Raw genomic sequence first — 16840 nt, 5'->3', positions numbered from 1 at the left:
AAAAATGTCAAAGTCTAGCTTGGGCAACACAGTGAGACAACCCTCCCCTACCAAAAAAAAAATATTAGCCAAGCGGGGCGGGGAAGTGGTGTTGCTTCAGTCCAGGAGTTGGAGCTGCAGTGAGCTGTGATCACCCCACTGTGCTACAGTCTGGGCAACTGAGCAAGACCTTGACTCACACACACAAAAAAGGATTCCAGTGAGATCTTCATTTCCCACCTACAGTACTGCAATAGCCTCCTAACCAGTGGTTCTTCCTCAGCTGTGCCCAACACTCCCCTCCCAACCCCCACCATCCATTCTCTATAAAAGCTGCTCAGAATATTTTGAAAAATAAAAATATGATCAAGTCCCTTATTTCTCAAAAATCTTCACTGGCTCCCTATTAGCTTATAAGATAATGCCTAAGCTTAGCATGTGCATAGATGGAATCTATTCTCTAATATTCCCTAATTACTCCTTCAGTTTCATCTTTGGTCCTCTTTCCTTTCACTGTAGGATCCACATCTTACTGTTCACTTTTCCATTTTTTCCCATAGTAAACTTCTTGAGAGCAGAGATTTTTTCCAAATCAAATTCCTGCGGCTAGTATGGTGCTTGGCATATAAGTACATCAAATAAATAAAAACTCAAAAGAATAGTCATTAGCACTTAATTTTAATTAACAGTTCAGATGAAAAACAGGACTAGAATAGTGTTTATTAAACTTCTGAGAAATCACATTTATATAACAGAAATGAAACAGGCCAGCAGAAGTCCAAAAAAGATGCAGCTGACATTATTGCACTTGGATAAAATATGCTACGTAGGGTAACATAATGCTCAGGCCAGGCTAGGAGGAGGAAGAGACAGAGGAAGACCTCCAGGTAGTATTTATTCTGGATTCCAAACTCTCCAGTGGCCTCAGAAATACTTTGTATATTGGAAACATTCGACAAGCTCTTCACAAAAATGACAGCAGTGTCTTCAACACATTTTAATTGCACTCATACTTTGTTCCAATCATGTGCAAGCTGAATGTACAGTTCTACCTCACGTAATGGGACATCTGTAACACCAAAACATCCCAGTGCCCATGGTCATTGGACAAGGAGGCAAGGGAGTGAGTTTCTATTTTACACATATTTTAGGGAACAAAACTGTGACTATCATTTACCCTTTTGAGCACTCTTGATTTTGGTCATTTATATCAGAACATGAGAAAAAGTGACAGTGAATACGAATAAGTACTAATCTAATTCCTAGGCTATTACTAGAAAATAAAATAAAATTTAAAACAAGTCCCCTGCCACATTCATGAAGGTGGCAATAACTGTATGTATAAGAAAAAGGCTATAAACTTATAGAAAAGATAAACTCTGGCTTCTAAACAAATTACAAAATTGATTTTGCCTTTACCCTTGAGTGTTATACAGAAAAATGTAAACCTGTGGACCTAGTTTCCAAAAACTAGGTCTTAAGCCCAGGTATGACCTTAAAGTTTGGCCTGAGCTAGTTTTATCTTCAAGTTTTCTCCAAGTTTGTCCATGAATTCAAATGTATTCAAGTAGTCAGAACGTTGCACACTAAAAGGGGAAGAAAAAAAGAAGAAAATTTAGTTTGTCTCTGATATGGTAGCAAGTAGGAGAAAAGTCCTAGAAATACTACTTAAATTCTATTTATTTCTGAAAGAAAATCCATTAATGTTAACAAGCTACGAATCTATGATGACTGTGCTCAAGACTCATGGGGCTGACCCAGGCTCGGGACTCTGAGCTCTCTCGGCAGCCTGAGGTGGAGGCTTATCAACACCCACATTCAGTCACTTTCTTGTCACACAGCTTTGAGGGTGAAACTATCACAGAGCTTCAGTTCAGACTAATGCGGGTGAGTCCAAAATCATCCTACTTCCTCTTCCTCATTCGTAAAGATAACAAAACTCATTCAGGGTACAGCCAAACCTTTACCCACCTTCCCACAAACTGTTTCATGTCCTTACAAAAAGTTTTTTTTTTTTTGAGACAGAGTCTCATTCTGTTGCCCGGGCTAGAGTGAGTGCCGTGGCATCAGCCTAGCTCACAGCAACCTCAAACTCCTGGGCTCAAGCGATCCTACTGCCTCAGCCTCCCGAGTAGCTGGGACTACAGGCATGCGCCACCATGCCCGGCTAATTTTTTCTATATATATTTTTAGCTGTCCATATAATTTCTTTCTATTTTTAGTAGAGACGGGGTCTTGCTCTTGCTCAGGCTGGTCTCGAACTCCTGAGATCAAATAACCCTCCCGCCTCGGCCTCCGAGAGTGCTAGGATTACAGGCGTGAGCCACTGTGCCCGGCCTACAAAAAGTTTTATTTATTTATTTTTTTCTTTTCTTATTAGCCTCTTTCCAGAAGAACAAAAAGTTTTAATGCTCTTACTTCTATCAGTGTTCTATGTAAGAACAATAAGACAATGAACTGGCTAACATATTCCTGCTGATAGATGCCTATCAAATAGGCTACAAAGGTATTATACTGATAAGAACATTTCAAACATTGTATTCTTGCTAGAAATTTAAGAAACATGTAGTGATTGAGTATATCCCCATCACTGGGCTGTACTGACCTTAACTGAGACTTCTGGGGACACACTGGTTGGGACATGGTATTAGTATCAAATTTTAGGAGTGTTTCTTGAGGTGGGTGGTAGTAACTAACTCTGACTTTGAGGGCGGAGTCTCTGATTAGCAGCTAATCCAACCGGAATACTGGCTACCATGTTCTCGGAAAAACCCTGGGCAACACATGGGCCCTCAAATATTTGACTGATGGTTACAGATACTTAAGGAAGGAACTATGATAAACCGGACATCTTATACTTGTGCTGCTTACTTTTCTCATCTGTAAGTTAAACAAAATAAAGGAGTCGAATAAAATAGCCTCTGAGGTCCCTTTATTTCTAATTGTCTATAATTTTCTCCTTAACATTAAATAGAACCTTATCATTCAATGATTGTCAACTACATCAGAGGCCAGCAAACCACAGCCTGGTGATGGACCAAATCTAGCCTGCAACCTGGTTTTGAACGTAAAATTTGACTGGGATGCTGCCATATCCATTTCTTTCTGGATTGGTCTTTGACTGCTTTCCTGCTACAATAGCAGAGGGAAAGTTGAATAGTTGTGTGGTTGCAAAAAGACTGTATATCCCACAAAACCTAAAATGTTCACAATTTTACAGATAATGCCTGCTGACCCTTGAACTAGATGATGAATAACAATTAATATAATTCCAAAAAGCACTGATGGTTTGAGCCATAAGTGGTAATTTGACCACAGAGTTTGGGCATCTTATACTTACTTAGGCAAACCTTTAATGCAAATAGCCAAGTCCTTGGTCATGAAGCCAGCCTCAATGGTCTCTATACAGACTTCTTCCAAGGCCTTTGCAAAGAAGCCAAGCTCTTTATTGTTATCAAGCTTTGCTCTGTGGGCTAACCCTCTGCTCCAGGCAAAAATGGAAGCTGAAAGAGGAAAACAACAACACTCCAATCATCCCAGTTATAGGATTCCCAAATGTGTCACAATACCCCAAAACAAAATAGCTTTTGTTTAGGTGATAGACTTCATTAGATGTTATCCATATGGGCTAGAAGTTTTAGGAGAGTTAGAAATATTTCTTACCAAATAGAAACTTTAAAAGAAAGTGCATTTTTACAGTGTAGTACTAGTGCTTGCAGCTTAAGGCATTTACTAATTTGAAAGAGGTCACAATCTCTTCTATCTCGTCTATATTGGTCTTCTCTTTCCAGGCTGTAATCTCTTTTTAAAGTGCTGTCTTTGAAACCTTGTTGGAAGGATCTACCCAAGTAGCTTTTAGATTTGTAGCCTTATATGGCATTTCACTGCATCAGAGGTAAAGGAAAAGGCTTGTTGATAACATTCTTCTTTGTAACCTATGTTCTCCCACAAAATAGAAACACACATATATTGTGTATTTTAAGAAGCACATTAAAATAGCTCCTATTAGTAGAACAAATCAGCTATTTGGTGATGACTTCGCACACAAAACACTGAGTTCCTTTGGAGAGCACTCTCTGACTGGAAACCAATGTAGAAGTAAACACTATCTTACCAATGGGGTTGGTGGACGTCTCCTGTCCTTTCTGGTACATGCGGTAGTGACGGGTTACGGTCCCGTGGGCAGCCTCTGCTTCTACTGTCTTGCCATCTGGACAAATCAGCACACTGGTCATCATGCCAAGAGAGCCATAACCTATAGATGGCAGAGCATGAAGCATTGGGTTCAACTATATGAAATGCACTGGGTCTCTCAGAGACGAGAGCAAATGATTCAATATTGACAGGTCTTAGAAAACAAAGTACATGGAGCACATGGAGTCATCAGTACTTCTGCTGCTGCTGGGCACGGTGGCTCTTGCCTGTAATCCTAGCACTCTGGGAGGCTGAGGCGGGAGGATCGTTTGAAGTCAGGAGTTCGAGACCAGCCTGAGCAAGAGCGAGATCCTGTGTCTACTAAAAATAGAAAAATTAGCTGAGTGTGGTGGTGTGTGCCTATAATCCCAGCTACTTGGGAGGCTGCGGCAGGAGAATCGCTTGAGCCCAGGAGTTTGAGGTTGCAGTGAGCTAGGCTGTCACCACAGCACTCTAGCCCAGGTGAAAAAGTGAGACTCAGTCTCAAAAAAAAAAAAAAAAAAATTCTTTTGATGTTCTGAAAGCAGAGTCCCTGCCCAGATGTCAGAGTCAAAGGACCTGGAAAAGCTGTACTTTCTCCTCACTTATCTTAGGGACACCTGCTCTATGATGGAGGGCTCAGGGGCTTGACCGCATGCATTTCACCCTAGTGTTGTGACTTCATAGCTACTGTGCTCAGTTTTCTTACCTATGAAATGAGAATAAGAAAAGCACCTACTTCACTGAGTTGTTAAAGGATTAGATAAATATATAGATATAAATATATATGAAAAGTATATTCATATTCCTTAAATAGTACTGGCCACATAGAAAGAGCTCAGTATATTATTGTTATTCTTATATGAAGATGCTCTGCTGTTCTGGGGAAATAAAGATGAATGAGAGCTGTCTCCTGCCCTCAAGCTGCCAATATACTTGCTGGGACCGGGAAGAAAGGCAGTTAAGGCTGGGCACAGTGGCTCATGCCTGTAATCCTAGTACTCTGGGAGGCTGAGGCAGGAGGATCACTTAAGGCTAGCAGTTCAAGACCAGCCTGGGCACACAGTGAGACCGTACCTCTACAAAAAAAAAAAATAAATAAAAAAAAAAATAAATAAAATAAAATAAATTAGCCAGGCATGGTGGCATGCCCCTGTAGTCCCAGCTATTTGGGGGCTGAGGCAGGAGGATTGCTTGAGTCCAGTAGTTTGACACGGCAGTGAGCTATGATGACACCACTGCATTCTAGTCCAGGCGACAGGGTAAGACCCTGTCTTAAAAAAAAAAAAAAAAAAAAAACACCCCCCAAAACAGGATGGGTGGGTTGGATTCAAGAACATCCCACTGGCCTTTCTTTGTCTCTTTAAGACCCTCGACAAAACAATCCTCTTCTGTGGTTTCCTGTTCGGAGAACCACATTATAAGTCCATACAACTAATTTTTCTTCTTTCATTTGCTCTTTTACACTTGAATTCATAGAACCCTTTTCTCAATTTTGCTACCTCCCAAGAGCACCTGAGAAGTTACTAATGTAAATTTACAATAGGCTGCTACCTTTGTTTTTTTTTAGTCTGAGACTAAGTAAATTAACTATGATTTTTTTTTTTCAGTCTCTTTGAGTACAATTAGCACAAATTTCTGTGTGGCACTAGTAATTCCTTCCATAGCACTGTGTTGGTCTGAGGCTTCGTAGATACTCAAATATTTATTGACTAGATAAATTCAGGACCATACCCATGCTGAGTCTGTCTATTAATGTCAGGAGACATGGGCTGGTACCATTATCAAAACTGAGGATATAACTAAAATGGTGAAAGTCCAAAGTAATTCATGTCTCTAGAGAAGAATGAATGGAAGGACAGCTCTGCTCTTTGATAATCTGTTTAGTTGCCTCGAGGCCACATTATCTACAGGCTCTGCAAGGACAGAGAGCCTTGGTTCAAGGTCTCTTGTCAGTGTACTATTGCACGCTGTGCTTTAGAAATTTTATTTCCATTCCTCCAGGTGGGGCTCTTAAAAAGAAAAAAAAAAACAAAAAAAAACAAACAAAAAAAGAAATCAATAAAAAAAAAAAAAAAAGAAATCTTATTTCCAAGACCTTTGAACCTCCATAACTTGACATTTACATTAGAAATATTTCTCTAAATACTCTCTTCTTGTTGCCATGAGGATATTTAAAAACAATAGAATGGCTTGGGTCCCTTTCCCAGAACTCTGATTTCAAGGAATAGTTTTCCTTACCCACCATGGAGTTATCACAAAGCATAACTCCTTCCTCTGCTGTATTCAGTACAAATGATAGTGAGGACTTAGAGAAATAGAAGGCAGGAAAAAAGAGTTGTGTAACTCATTTATCTGACATAAAAGTTACCTTTCACACTGATGAGACACTTAACATTTATAAGAGAAAGAAAAAAGTACCTCCTGGGGAAAAGCAAACATAATTAAAGCTAACACAAACATTCATCTGGGGAGATTCAAGTTTACACAGCTAGCCTGGGTAACTGAAATTGAGAAGACTTGGCACTGAGGAAATCAGGGAAAGGAGAGCTTCTGTTGATTTGGCCCCTACTCCAGGCCTGAACCCCTGGTTCCCAGAATTTCTGTGAACAGCCCTGGGTTTCTTTGCTTAACTTCTTCATCTTTAAAGCTAAGTAGTAAACACATTTGTTTTATATAGTACCAAAACAGCCTTCAAGGCTGGCAGAGAGGCTTGACTAGGGCCTGTTGCCAGATGAATACTCTCTTGGAGACCCCCACTCCCCTTGGTTATTAGATAACCCAGGCCTCTCACTTAACCCCTCCTTGCCAGAGTGCCCTGGCTTTTTACATTCTCACCAGAAGGAAAATGAGGGTAGAGAAAGGGAGCAATTTTCAGATCAGATAGGCTGGAGCCAGGAGTGTCAATCCACTTAGTTACTTTCCATGTGACCCTGAGAAAAGTTACTTGCCAGTCGGAGATAAATTGCCTTATCTGTCAGATTAGACAATGGACCTTGACGCCTTGCAGTTCTAACATCGCATGATTTTACAACAAAGGGCTACAAAATCCCTCTTTCAAAATTGGCGAACTACGGTAGAATGACCCAACTGCTACGGGCCGAGCTCTACCTCCGCTTGGCCCTCTGGCTCCTTACCTTGGGCCACGGAGTCCGACTGCACATCACCATCATAGTTTTTACAGGCCCAGATGAAGCCTCCCTCTGATTTCATAGCTTGGGCCACCATGTCATCAATGAGCCTATGCTCATACCAGATATTTTGGGCTTCAAATTGGGATTTGTACTGCCTAAGAAACAGCAGAGAAAAGAGAACAATAAAAAAGAAAATTGGTTGTTAGGGACATCATCTGCTTCTCTCAAAGGGGGTGGAGGTGAGAGAAGGACACAGTATTTTTTAGTATTAATAGGAGCAGCACAAACTTGGGAGTCTGACAGACACAGGCTCAAATCCCTGCCCAGTTTCTAGCTGTGAAACCCTAATTTAGCCATCCGTAAGAGTGAGTTTTTACCCACCTTGCAGGGAAGGTATACGGATTAATTGAGACACTAGAGTATCCCAACTGCTACTTTACTTTTCACAGTTCTCAATATGCTACTGATCAGATTCTCGAGATTTGCTTATTTTAAGGGTATAATAAAGAAAAAAGAGACTATTCTACTGCTTGATATTATTCAGGAAACTAGATTTATTCCAGGATAGTTTCTAGGCTTAGTATAGATGGGTAGCAGGAAGAGAAATCAAAATGCCTCGGTAAAGATTTCTCATCTAAAATCCAAGTCCTGGCCTGAACACTTGCATGTAAAATGAAGTTACGTCATCTTGAAAGTTAACATATACTCATCTCATGTGTTCTTGCATTCAGAGTTGTTATAAACTTAGACTTAAGTTCAAATGACTGCACTAAAACAGAATTTTAAATTATAACAATCAGCTTCAGAAAGAATGGAAATGGGTCTGGCTCAGAAATTCACACACTTGAAAAATTAGAGCTTTCAATCACTACTAACAGGGCACTTTTATTCAGACATTAACCCTTATTTAAGAGCACATTTATCTTCTGAAAGCAAATCTCAGTTTTGCCCTTATCTTTATGGGATAATGATAATTTTCACTCGATTTGTTCCAGAATCAAAAGGATAGGGAGATGCAAATTCTACATGATAAATACCAGTTTACTTGAGAGAAAACAAAAAGGGGGGGAAAAAAAGACTGTACTTACTTGTCATATATCTCCTGAAAGATGTCTTTAAAACGTCCATCATATTTCTTCAGAATAGTGTTTTTGGTGCTCAGATACAAAGGCCAACCCTTAGACAGAGCCATTTGGAAGGAACTATGCGCAAAATCTTCGATTGACTTATCTTGATTATACATACCCATGGCAACACCACCACCATCTGCGGAGGGGAAGCCAATGAGAGAAAAACGGAGAAAAGGTAAATGGGCTGTAGTTGTAACAAGGCTAAAGTCACCCACCACAACCAAAGGACCTAATTCTCAGCCCCCATGTATGAGACCAGACTTCAAAAGTCCAACGTAGGCCTCCAACCTGAGTATTCCATGAGTTGCCAAGGCACATAATGGAAGAAAATTAAGTTCTGGACAAGGACATTCTGACTTGTTTTGGAAGGATAATACAAATGAGAAAAACATATGGTCTTTGGGATCCTGAAGACACTGAAATACCAAAAATTACTGATGTGAACCAGAAATACACTCAAGAAAGGATAAATAATTTTGAAACTTTCTTTAACGTACTTTAATAATTCCTGAACATGTATTTTAAACTTTAGGGGTGCACTCAATCCTTAGTCATTGAGAAAATTTGCATTTCAAATACTGAATGAAAATTCTCACAATTTCCTGGATGATACCGAGCATTCCTACTATAATTGGCAGAAATAATAATGCTACGTGTATAATCACTGGAGTTTCACAACTCTTACTAAACTTTGTTATCACTAAAAGACAGAACTCGAAGCCATGCCAACGCCCAGGGTAAACTTGGGCTCAGAATGTGAAAGGTGCTGAAACCCGCAGAACCAGATTCTACTAAAATGACATGATTTGGAGGTGGCCAGGAAAACACAAGCTAGGGAGGTGCTGGGCTTTTTTTGTGTATGAGTGCTTTCAACAGCTTCAACAGTGGAGAAAAAGGGACCATTGGTCCTTTCAGCAACTTTTGGGTGGGATTTGCCACAATGTACCTTTGATGCAGCAGTGTGGCCGGGGAAGAAAAGGAAGGTAGTAAACATTCCACTTCCATGGGATAAATACCCAGAAGGACAAGAAGAAAATTTCAGCATATAGATAACGCAACCATTTCCAAACACAAACTGTACCAGAGCAAAGGGCAGGATTATATGACAGGTGATTTGGGGACTATTAACCTTTAATTTATATAATTCATGCACAACAGACTCCTGCCAACCTTACCTCTGTGTTTTAAGATGATTGCATAATTATCTCCTTGTCTTTGCCCGTATGCATTTCCAATTAAGTGGCTAACTCCTCTGTGCCTTTATCCATGCCACCAGAAGGCATGGGAGCCAATTACTTTTTTATGTTAGAAGTAGGGTTCTGCAGAAATACTGTTGATTCAGGTTGTATTTTTAGGCAGTCACACAACTAATTTAAAAAACCAATAATAATGTTATCTAAATAATTTGTTTAAATAAATGTAGCTTATAATGAACTCACACATACCTTCAAAGTTATGCACCAAGTATGTCACCTTTTGGGTTCCATCACTTGGTGTATAGGTTATCTCTACTTTTCCAGGCCCGGGAACAACAAAATCGGTTGCTCTGTACTGTGTAGGAGGGAAAAGGTATAAAAAAAGAAAATTACTGTAACAGGAATTATAAGGAAAATAATCATACAATGTAGAGCTAGAAGACACTTAGACAAATAGGGCAGTGTGGCTCAACCTTCTTTTTATTAAGAGATGGGGATGAAGAGGTCCCAAGAGTTCCCCCAAATCAATAAATATTAGGTGCCTGCCATGTACAGGGCAGTTTTCTGAGTGGACAGAGATACCATAAGGTACTTTCCCTTAGAAAGTTTATAACCTGATAAGGACAAATATAAGTGAGAAGCGATATAAGAGCTTTTAAATGTCAAAAGAGGGCATAGACAAAAAAATGCTATAGGATGCCAGAGGAATAGAGATGACCATAGGTTGCAGGTCAGGGAAGTCTTCCCAGAGGGGGATGATAATAATACTAGTTGTAGTACTGAAGATGATGATGAGAGAACCAATGCTTTGTCCTTACTATATGCTAGATGCTTTAAGTGCTTAACTTGTATGGTTTCATTTGATTCTTACACCAATCTTACAAGGAAGGAGCTGTGATATAGTGGAAATAATGCATCCAGGGTCAAAAGACCTGGGATCAGGTCCTTACTTAGAATGTCAGGGCTCAGTGTCTCCACGGGATCATTGTTACTAATACCAGGCCCAGGATTTATCCATATGAAGCAGTTAGTCTAAAAGCAGTGGTAATAGGATGACGATCCTTAGAAATGGGATGTTCAAGTTCAGCCACCTCCCTTATGGGCCTGAGCAACTCTAGTAGAAAAATGTGCCTGGCACACACTAGGCACCCAGCAGTCTTTGCTGCTTGTACCTTCTTCAATGATTTGGATCAGAATGCTTGTAGAGTCAGGTAGCAGCCACATGTAATTGTTTAGATTAACACTATTAACAGTAGGTACAAGAACAGTCAGATAACAGTAAAGATTAAATATCTAAGATGGGTACGGTGGCCACGCCTATAATCCTAGCACTCTGGGAGGCCAAGGTGAAAGGATCACTTGAGGTCAGTTCAAGACCAGCCTAAGCAAGAGCAAGACTCCTTCCCTAACAAAAATAGAAAAATTAGACAGGCTCAGTGGCGTGTGCCTGTAGTCCCAGCTACCAGGGAGGCTGAGGCAGGAGGATCACTTAAGCCCAGGAGTTTGAAGTTGCAGTGAGCTATGATGATGCCACTGCATTCTGACCTGGGGTGACCAAGTGAGACTCTATCTCAAAACAAAACAAAACAACAAAAAAAATCTATACAAAATCTATATAAACACTTTCACTGTGGGTAGTAATTTATTTTCATTTGTCAAAAGGGAGAAACTGAGGCACCAAAGCACCATAAATGCTTTGTATAGGTGTATGCACATTTAAATAGCCAGTGAATCAACCTGAGGTTTTAGAATTTTTAATCTGGACATTAGTAAACAGAATGGCCATTCTTTCAAATTACTGATGCTAAAATAATAAAAAGCCAAAAAGGACCAAAAACCAAACAAACAAACAAAAAAAAATGTGATATGAACTGGTAAGAATCTAGGGGGATGTTCCCAGGATTGGTGAGTTTGAACCACTGCCACCTACGTAGATTCCCTTGCCTGGGCTTCTGGGAGGTTTCTGTGAAGGGACTGGCCGAGAAGAAGGGATAGTTTTAGCGACAGGGTGGAACAAAGTTAACTGACCCCTTAAGGACTGAACCACTGACCCTAACCACACTGTTTTCCAGGATAGCTACCTCGAAGCTTCTGGATTTCAGCATCTAAAGATTCCTGTTTTTAAGATTCTTTTAAGACATAAGCTACTTTCTATGAAAGTCTGAAGCCTCAGTTTCAACACAGAATTTGGATGTTTTTTAGTTGGCAGTTTTTCTGCTTAATTTGGCAATGAGCCTACTGGTACAAAACTACAGAAACGATACTTTCTTTCCAGGCAGGAAGGAATGCTTTCATGAGACCACTTTCAACAGCTGGGTCAGTTTTTTCTTTTATGCATGAAGTGATCACATGTAATATAATCTTGGACGGTCATCAACTTTGCACATTAGAATCACCTAGGGAGCTTTAAAATGCCTGAACCCCACAGAATTCAGATTTCAACTTGTATAGGTGAGACTCAGACACTGGAAGTAAAACAAAGAAACAAAAAAAGCAAAGCAAACCAAAACCAAACCAAAGAAAACCACCAAAAAACTCATAAAGGTATCCTATTATGCAGTCAGGGTTGAAAACCACTGATCTAAATGGACCATATGAAATTACTAACATAAAAATGGCAATATCATACGGTATAACTTAATAAAAGGATAAATCATGTGTTGAGATGGGTACCTATCTGTAAGTTTACCTGTTCTTCCTCTATTTAAATGCATGTACATATATAGTTATGCATATACATATATGCATTTCTCAATTTTGCACCTGGCTTAATGGGCATAGACACCAAAAGATGGGAATAAAACGCATGTAAAAAGGAACATTTGGGTCATGAAAAAATAATATGGAAAATCGAATTGTGCCAAAATGACTTACTTGGTCCCCATAAGCATGACGACCTATGATGATGGGTTTCACCCATCCACTCACAAGCCGGGGGATATTTTTGCAGATAATAGCTTCCCTGAAGACAGTGCCACCCAGAATATTTCTGATGGTGCCGTTCGGTGACTTCCACATTTGTTTCAACTTGAACTCCTCAACCCTCTTCTCATCGGGGGTGATAGTAGCACACTTGACACCTACATTGTATTTCTTTATGGCCTCTGCAGCATCCTTGGTGACTTGGTCTTGGGTGGCATCACGATTCTCTATGCCTAAGTCATAGCTTGGGAGGGAAAAATTAGAAGCGTAACTTTTCAGACAAACCAACAGATTATAACCTATGACCACAGTGATGGCATGCAGAGCTTGCCATGCAAACGGTGAAAGCTCCAAATACCCCTAAATCTGCTAAGTTTTAGCATTAGTGCACCCTACACTCAGAAGATGGCTGTCAAAGAATAAAGGAACTAAGATAGGCTGGACTTCTGGGCCACACCTTCCTGTGTTGTAGTGGGAAGCTATCAGCAAACTGAATGATACCAACTCAGCCCCTTGCCTATAGAGGCAATGACTGCACAAGGGCGACCCTTGGGCCTGGTTTCCCTCCCTATAATTAGCTTACAAATGTAAGCCTAACCACCATCTTTTTTCCCTTAGTAAATATTGTGCTTTAAAAATAAAGGGGGGGTGGGTTTCAAGGATTTTTTTTGTATTTTGGCATTAAAGTGGTAAGAAAAATAGATGTAACAGTCAAGGCCAAAAATGCTAATGATCCCTCATTAATGCCAGGTAGTCATAAAATGAACCTTTCCCTAATTCTTAGGCAAGTCTCTTTGTTCTGGAAACAAGCCTGCAGTTCATAGGATAAGTAATGGAATCCATCAACGGTTTTGTATATACCAGAGAGTTATAGCTTAATACACATCAACACTCAGATTGCAGGTTATTCAGAGCTGAAAGAATGCTGTTTGTCCGTGGAGCACAGAAAATGACTGCAAAGCTTTATTTGAAGTATGTGATTGTTGAAAGTAGGAAAACAAAATAATGTAACAATTTATTCTCCAAGGGTCTAAAGAAAAGTTTTTCAGCTCTCAAAACCTGCTGAACCATTAAGCCTCTAGATTTCTCCTTTTAGTTCTCATTATCTTCCTTTCCTTAGATATCTCACCCAACTCATGATGCAAACACAGAGATAGCAATCTTGACATAGTTCTAAATAAAAATAATTTCCAACTAATTTGACTTTGGATAATTCATATAAATCTAACAAAGCCATGTACTCTCTTATTGCTTGCACAGGATATGCTGAGTATCTACAAATGTCAAATCCAAACTCTAATAAGAAGTATGGTCAGCAGTCTTCATGTTCTTGGGAATCATTTCTCATCAGAAGAATCTACCAGCAAATATAATGGATTTTTTGCTTCTCTTAACATTTCTAAGAGAAAAGAAGGAATAAATTGCCTGGACCACCATCTAACCCACATAAAACAAAACAAACCACTCCACTCCCCTCAAAAAGAACTGGTCAGTAATGATAATAGCAATTTTGGAACAACTTAAAACTTGTTTGAGCCTCCCAAAATTCTTTAGTCTGTAGCCACTGACTCTTTCTCCTAGGCATAATGACGCCCCCTTAAAACTCTTTATGCTTTTTCTTTTTTTTTTTTTTGGGCCAGTCTCACTCTGTTGCCCGGGCTAGAGTGAGTGCCGTGGCGTCAGCCTAGCTCACAGCAACCTCAAACTCCTGGGCTTAAGCGATCCTACTGCCTCAGCCTCCCAAGTAGCTGGGACTACAGACATGCGCCACCATGCCTGGCTAATTTTTTGTACATATATTTTTAGTTGGCCAGATAATTTATTTCTATTTTTAGTAGAGACGGGGTCTCACTCTTGCTCAGGCTGGTCGCGAACTCCTGACCTCGAGCGATCCACCCGCCTCGGCCTCCCAGAGTGCTAGGATTACAGGCGTGAGCCACCGCGCCCGGCCTATGCTTTTTCATAAATTACAAATTATTTGCCTAGGCCGATGTCCATAAGAGTTTTCCCAACAGCCCATCAACACATGAGTGGATTAATAAAATGTGATATATGTATAATATGGAGTACTACTCAACCACAAAAAACAGTGGTGAACTAGAGCCTCTTGCATTATCCTGGTTGGAGCTACAGCCCATTCTTTTAAGTGAAGTATCACAAGAATGGAAAAATAAGCACCACATGTACTCATCATCGGATTGGTACTAACTGATCAACACTTAGGTGCACACATAGAAGTAATGTTGATCGGGTGCTGGGCAGGTGGGAGGGGGTGGAGGGGATGGGTAAATTCATAATTAATGGGTGCAGAGTGTACTGTCTGGCACTGTCTGGGGGATGGGCATGCTTGTAGCTCTGGCTTGGGCGATATAAAGGCAATATAAGTAACCAAAATGTTTGTACCTCCATAATACTCTGAAATTTTAAAAAATAAAATAAATAAATTAAAAAAAATAAAACTCCTTATGCTTCCAGGCTAAGAAGTTTCAAAGCACCCTCATCCCAGCCATTATACAGACAAGAAGTCTGCAAATTCACTTATTGTTATGTAAAGTTCTGAAACAGGAGAGAGTTCCTAAAATGCTTCTTTAACCCACTTGGAAGATGCTTTTATGCTTCATTTCCTATATTTGGTTGACCTCTGCAAGTAACACCTTATCATGGTTGCAATATAGACATTATTATTAGCAGCTTAGATTTAGAAAAATTAAAAAGGATGTTTCACGACACCAGGTGAATTAAATGTCTACACCCAAGCAAAATAATAGGTCCTTAGGACACATTCTGATGAGTAATTCTGGGTTGAGGCAAACACACTTACAGTTGCCAATAGTTTGGCTGAAATGTGTTGCTCAAGATTTTACCAATGCTAGTCTTCAGCCACTTTATCCTATTAAAAATTCTGTCTCTATCTAGTTTAAATGTACAAAGAGCAGCAGGAGCAAGCTTATGAAAAACACAAGGGGGAAAAAAAAAGAAAATTACACATACTTTCACATCTGCCCCCAAACACTTTAAATACAGGGCAAGGGGACACCAGTGATTTAAGGGAACTTCTACAGGAAGGTAGAGGTTCCATTAAGAAACTTCAAGGATTTTTTCTGTGCTACAATTCTATAAAAAGGGCCAAAGGCAAGGAAAAAGGGTCCACTGACAAAGTAAGTAGAGGGATAGAATATTGAGCTTTAGTGGCTCATGCCTGTAATCCCAGCACTTTGGGAGGTTGAGGTAGGAGGATTGCTTGTGGCCAGGAGTTTCAGACCAGCCTGGGCAACATAATGAGATCCTGTCTCTACAAAAACTTAAAAAAATTAGCTGGGTGTGGTGGTATGCTCCTGTAGCCCTAGCTACTCGGGAGGCTGAGGCAGGAGGATCACTTAGCCCAGGAGCTGGATGTTACAGTGAGCTATGATTGTACCACTGTACTTCAGCCTAGGTGGCAAAGCAAGATCCACTTGCTAAGAAAAGAAAAAAGAAAAAAGAAAAATTTGAACTTGAAAGGACAGAATTGTATTAGCTACATTTAGTTTACTCATTGTTTCTTATATCTGCTCTTATTTTCCCTTTCACAAATAATCCATTGTGCTATTCCTGGCCGCTGCTTTATTACAAATAAAACCATCACAGCAAACAGAGGGTTAAAAGGACCTGAAAATCACTTTGTTCCCCTTATAATTTCTGACTTCTAAATAAAGATGAATCCAGTTTTTCTAGCTATATATTAATATAGGAAATTCATCTGAATATATTTAGGCTTACAAAAAACTTTATCCACAAAATACAGATACATTTATGTAAAAAAAGGCTAACTGTACCTTGAAATAATTTAGATTACACTTTTTTTTTTTTAATCTTTTTTCCCCTTTTTATTAGAGATGCAATCTGGCTTTGTGGCTATATTGTCCAGGCTGGGCTTGAACTCTTGGTCTCAAGGGATCCTCCCACTTTCATTTCTTGAGTAGCTAGGACTATAGGTGTGCACCACCGCTCTAGCTGGATTAGGCTTTCGGAGTTTGCTACATGGAGGGGTAATTCATTTACCTATGCAGATCCAATTCCACATAGGGAAAAATGAGTTTTTCTTTAATCAATTCCCAAATGATTCGTGTCATTTCATCTCCTTGCATCTCTACCACGGAACCACCACTGATTTTTTTGGACATTTTGACTTCAATAAACCTAAGAAGAAAAAAAGATAAAATATATGCTTTGTCATTTATTTCATTATAAAGTGGAGGCAAAATATAAACAATCTGGTGAATACAAAATAATTCATAATAGCATAATTGCATAAGAAGCTAGTTTA

At 39.7% G+C, this 16840-nt stretch overlaps 1 protein-coding gene across 7 annotated transcripts in view; it reads right to left on the bottom strand.

Moving 5' to 3' along the window:
* Positions 1–638: 638 nt before the first annotated feature.
* IDH1 (isocitrate dehydrogenase (NADP(+)) 1) overlaps positions 639–16840 on the bottom strand; it is a 28236-nt gene continuing 12034 nt past the window's right edge. For all 7 annotated transcript variants that reach the window (XM_045560210.1, XM_045560212.1, XM_045560209.1 and 4 more), the window contains 8 exons: positions 16576–16713; positions 12487–12778; positions 9862–9967; positions 8375–8552; positions 7290–7441; positions 4094–4234; positions 3320–3482; positions 639–1565 (listed from right to left, as the gene is read on the bottom strand). In XM_045560210.1, coding sequence (XP_045416166.1) covers positions 1475–1565; positions 3320–3482; positions 4094–4234; positions 7290–7441; positions 8375–8552; positions 9862–9967; positions 12487–12778; positions 16576–16697 — 1245 coding nt within the window. In that variant the 5' untranslated portion in view covers positions 16698–16713 and the 3' untranslated portion in view covers positions 639–1474. The remainder of the gene's footprint in view (positions 1566–3319; positions 3483–4093; positions 4235–7289; positions 7442–8374; positions 8553–9861; positions 9968–12486; positions 12779–16575; positions 16714–16840) is intronic.

Source organism: Lemur catta, chromosome 8 (genome assembly GCF_020740605.2).
Source record: "Lemur catta isolate mLemCat1 chromosome 8, mLemCat1.pri, whole genome shotgun sequence".
Classification (NCBI taxonomy): Eukaryota; Metazoa; Chordata; class Mammalia; order Primates; family Lemuridae; genus Lemur; species Lemur catta.
This window is presented reverse-complemented; position numbering and strand designations above follow the sequence as displayed.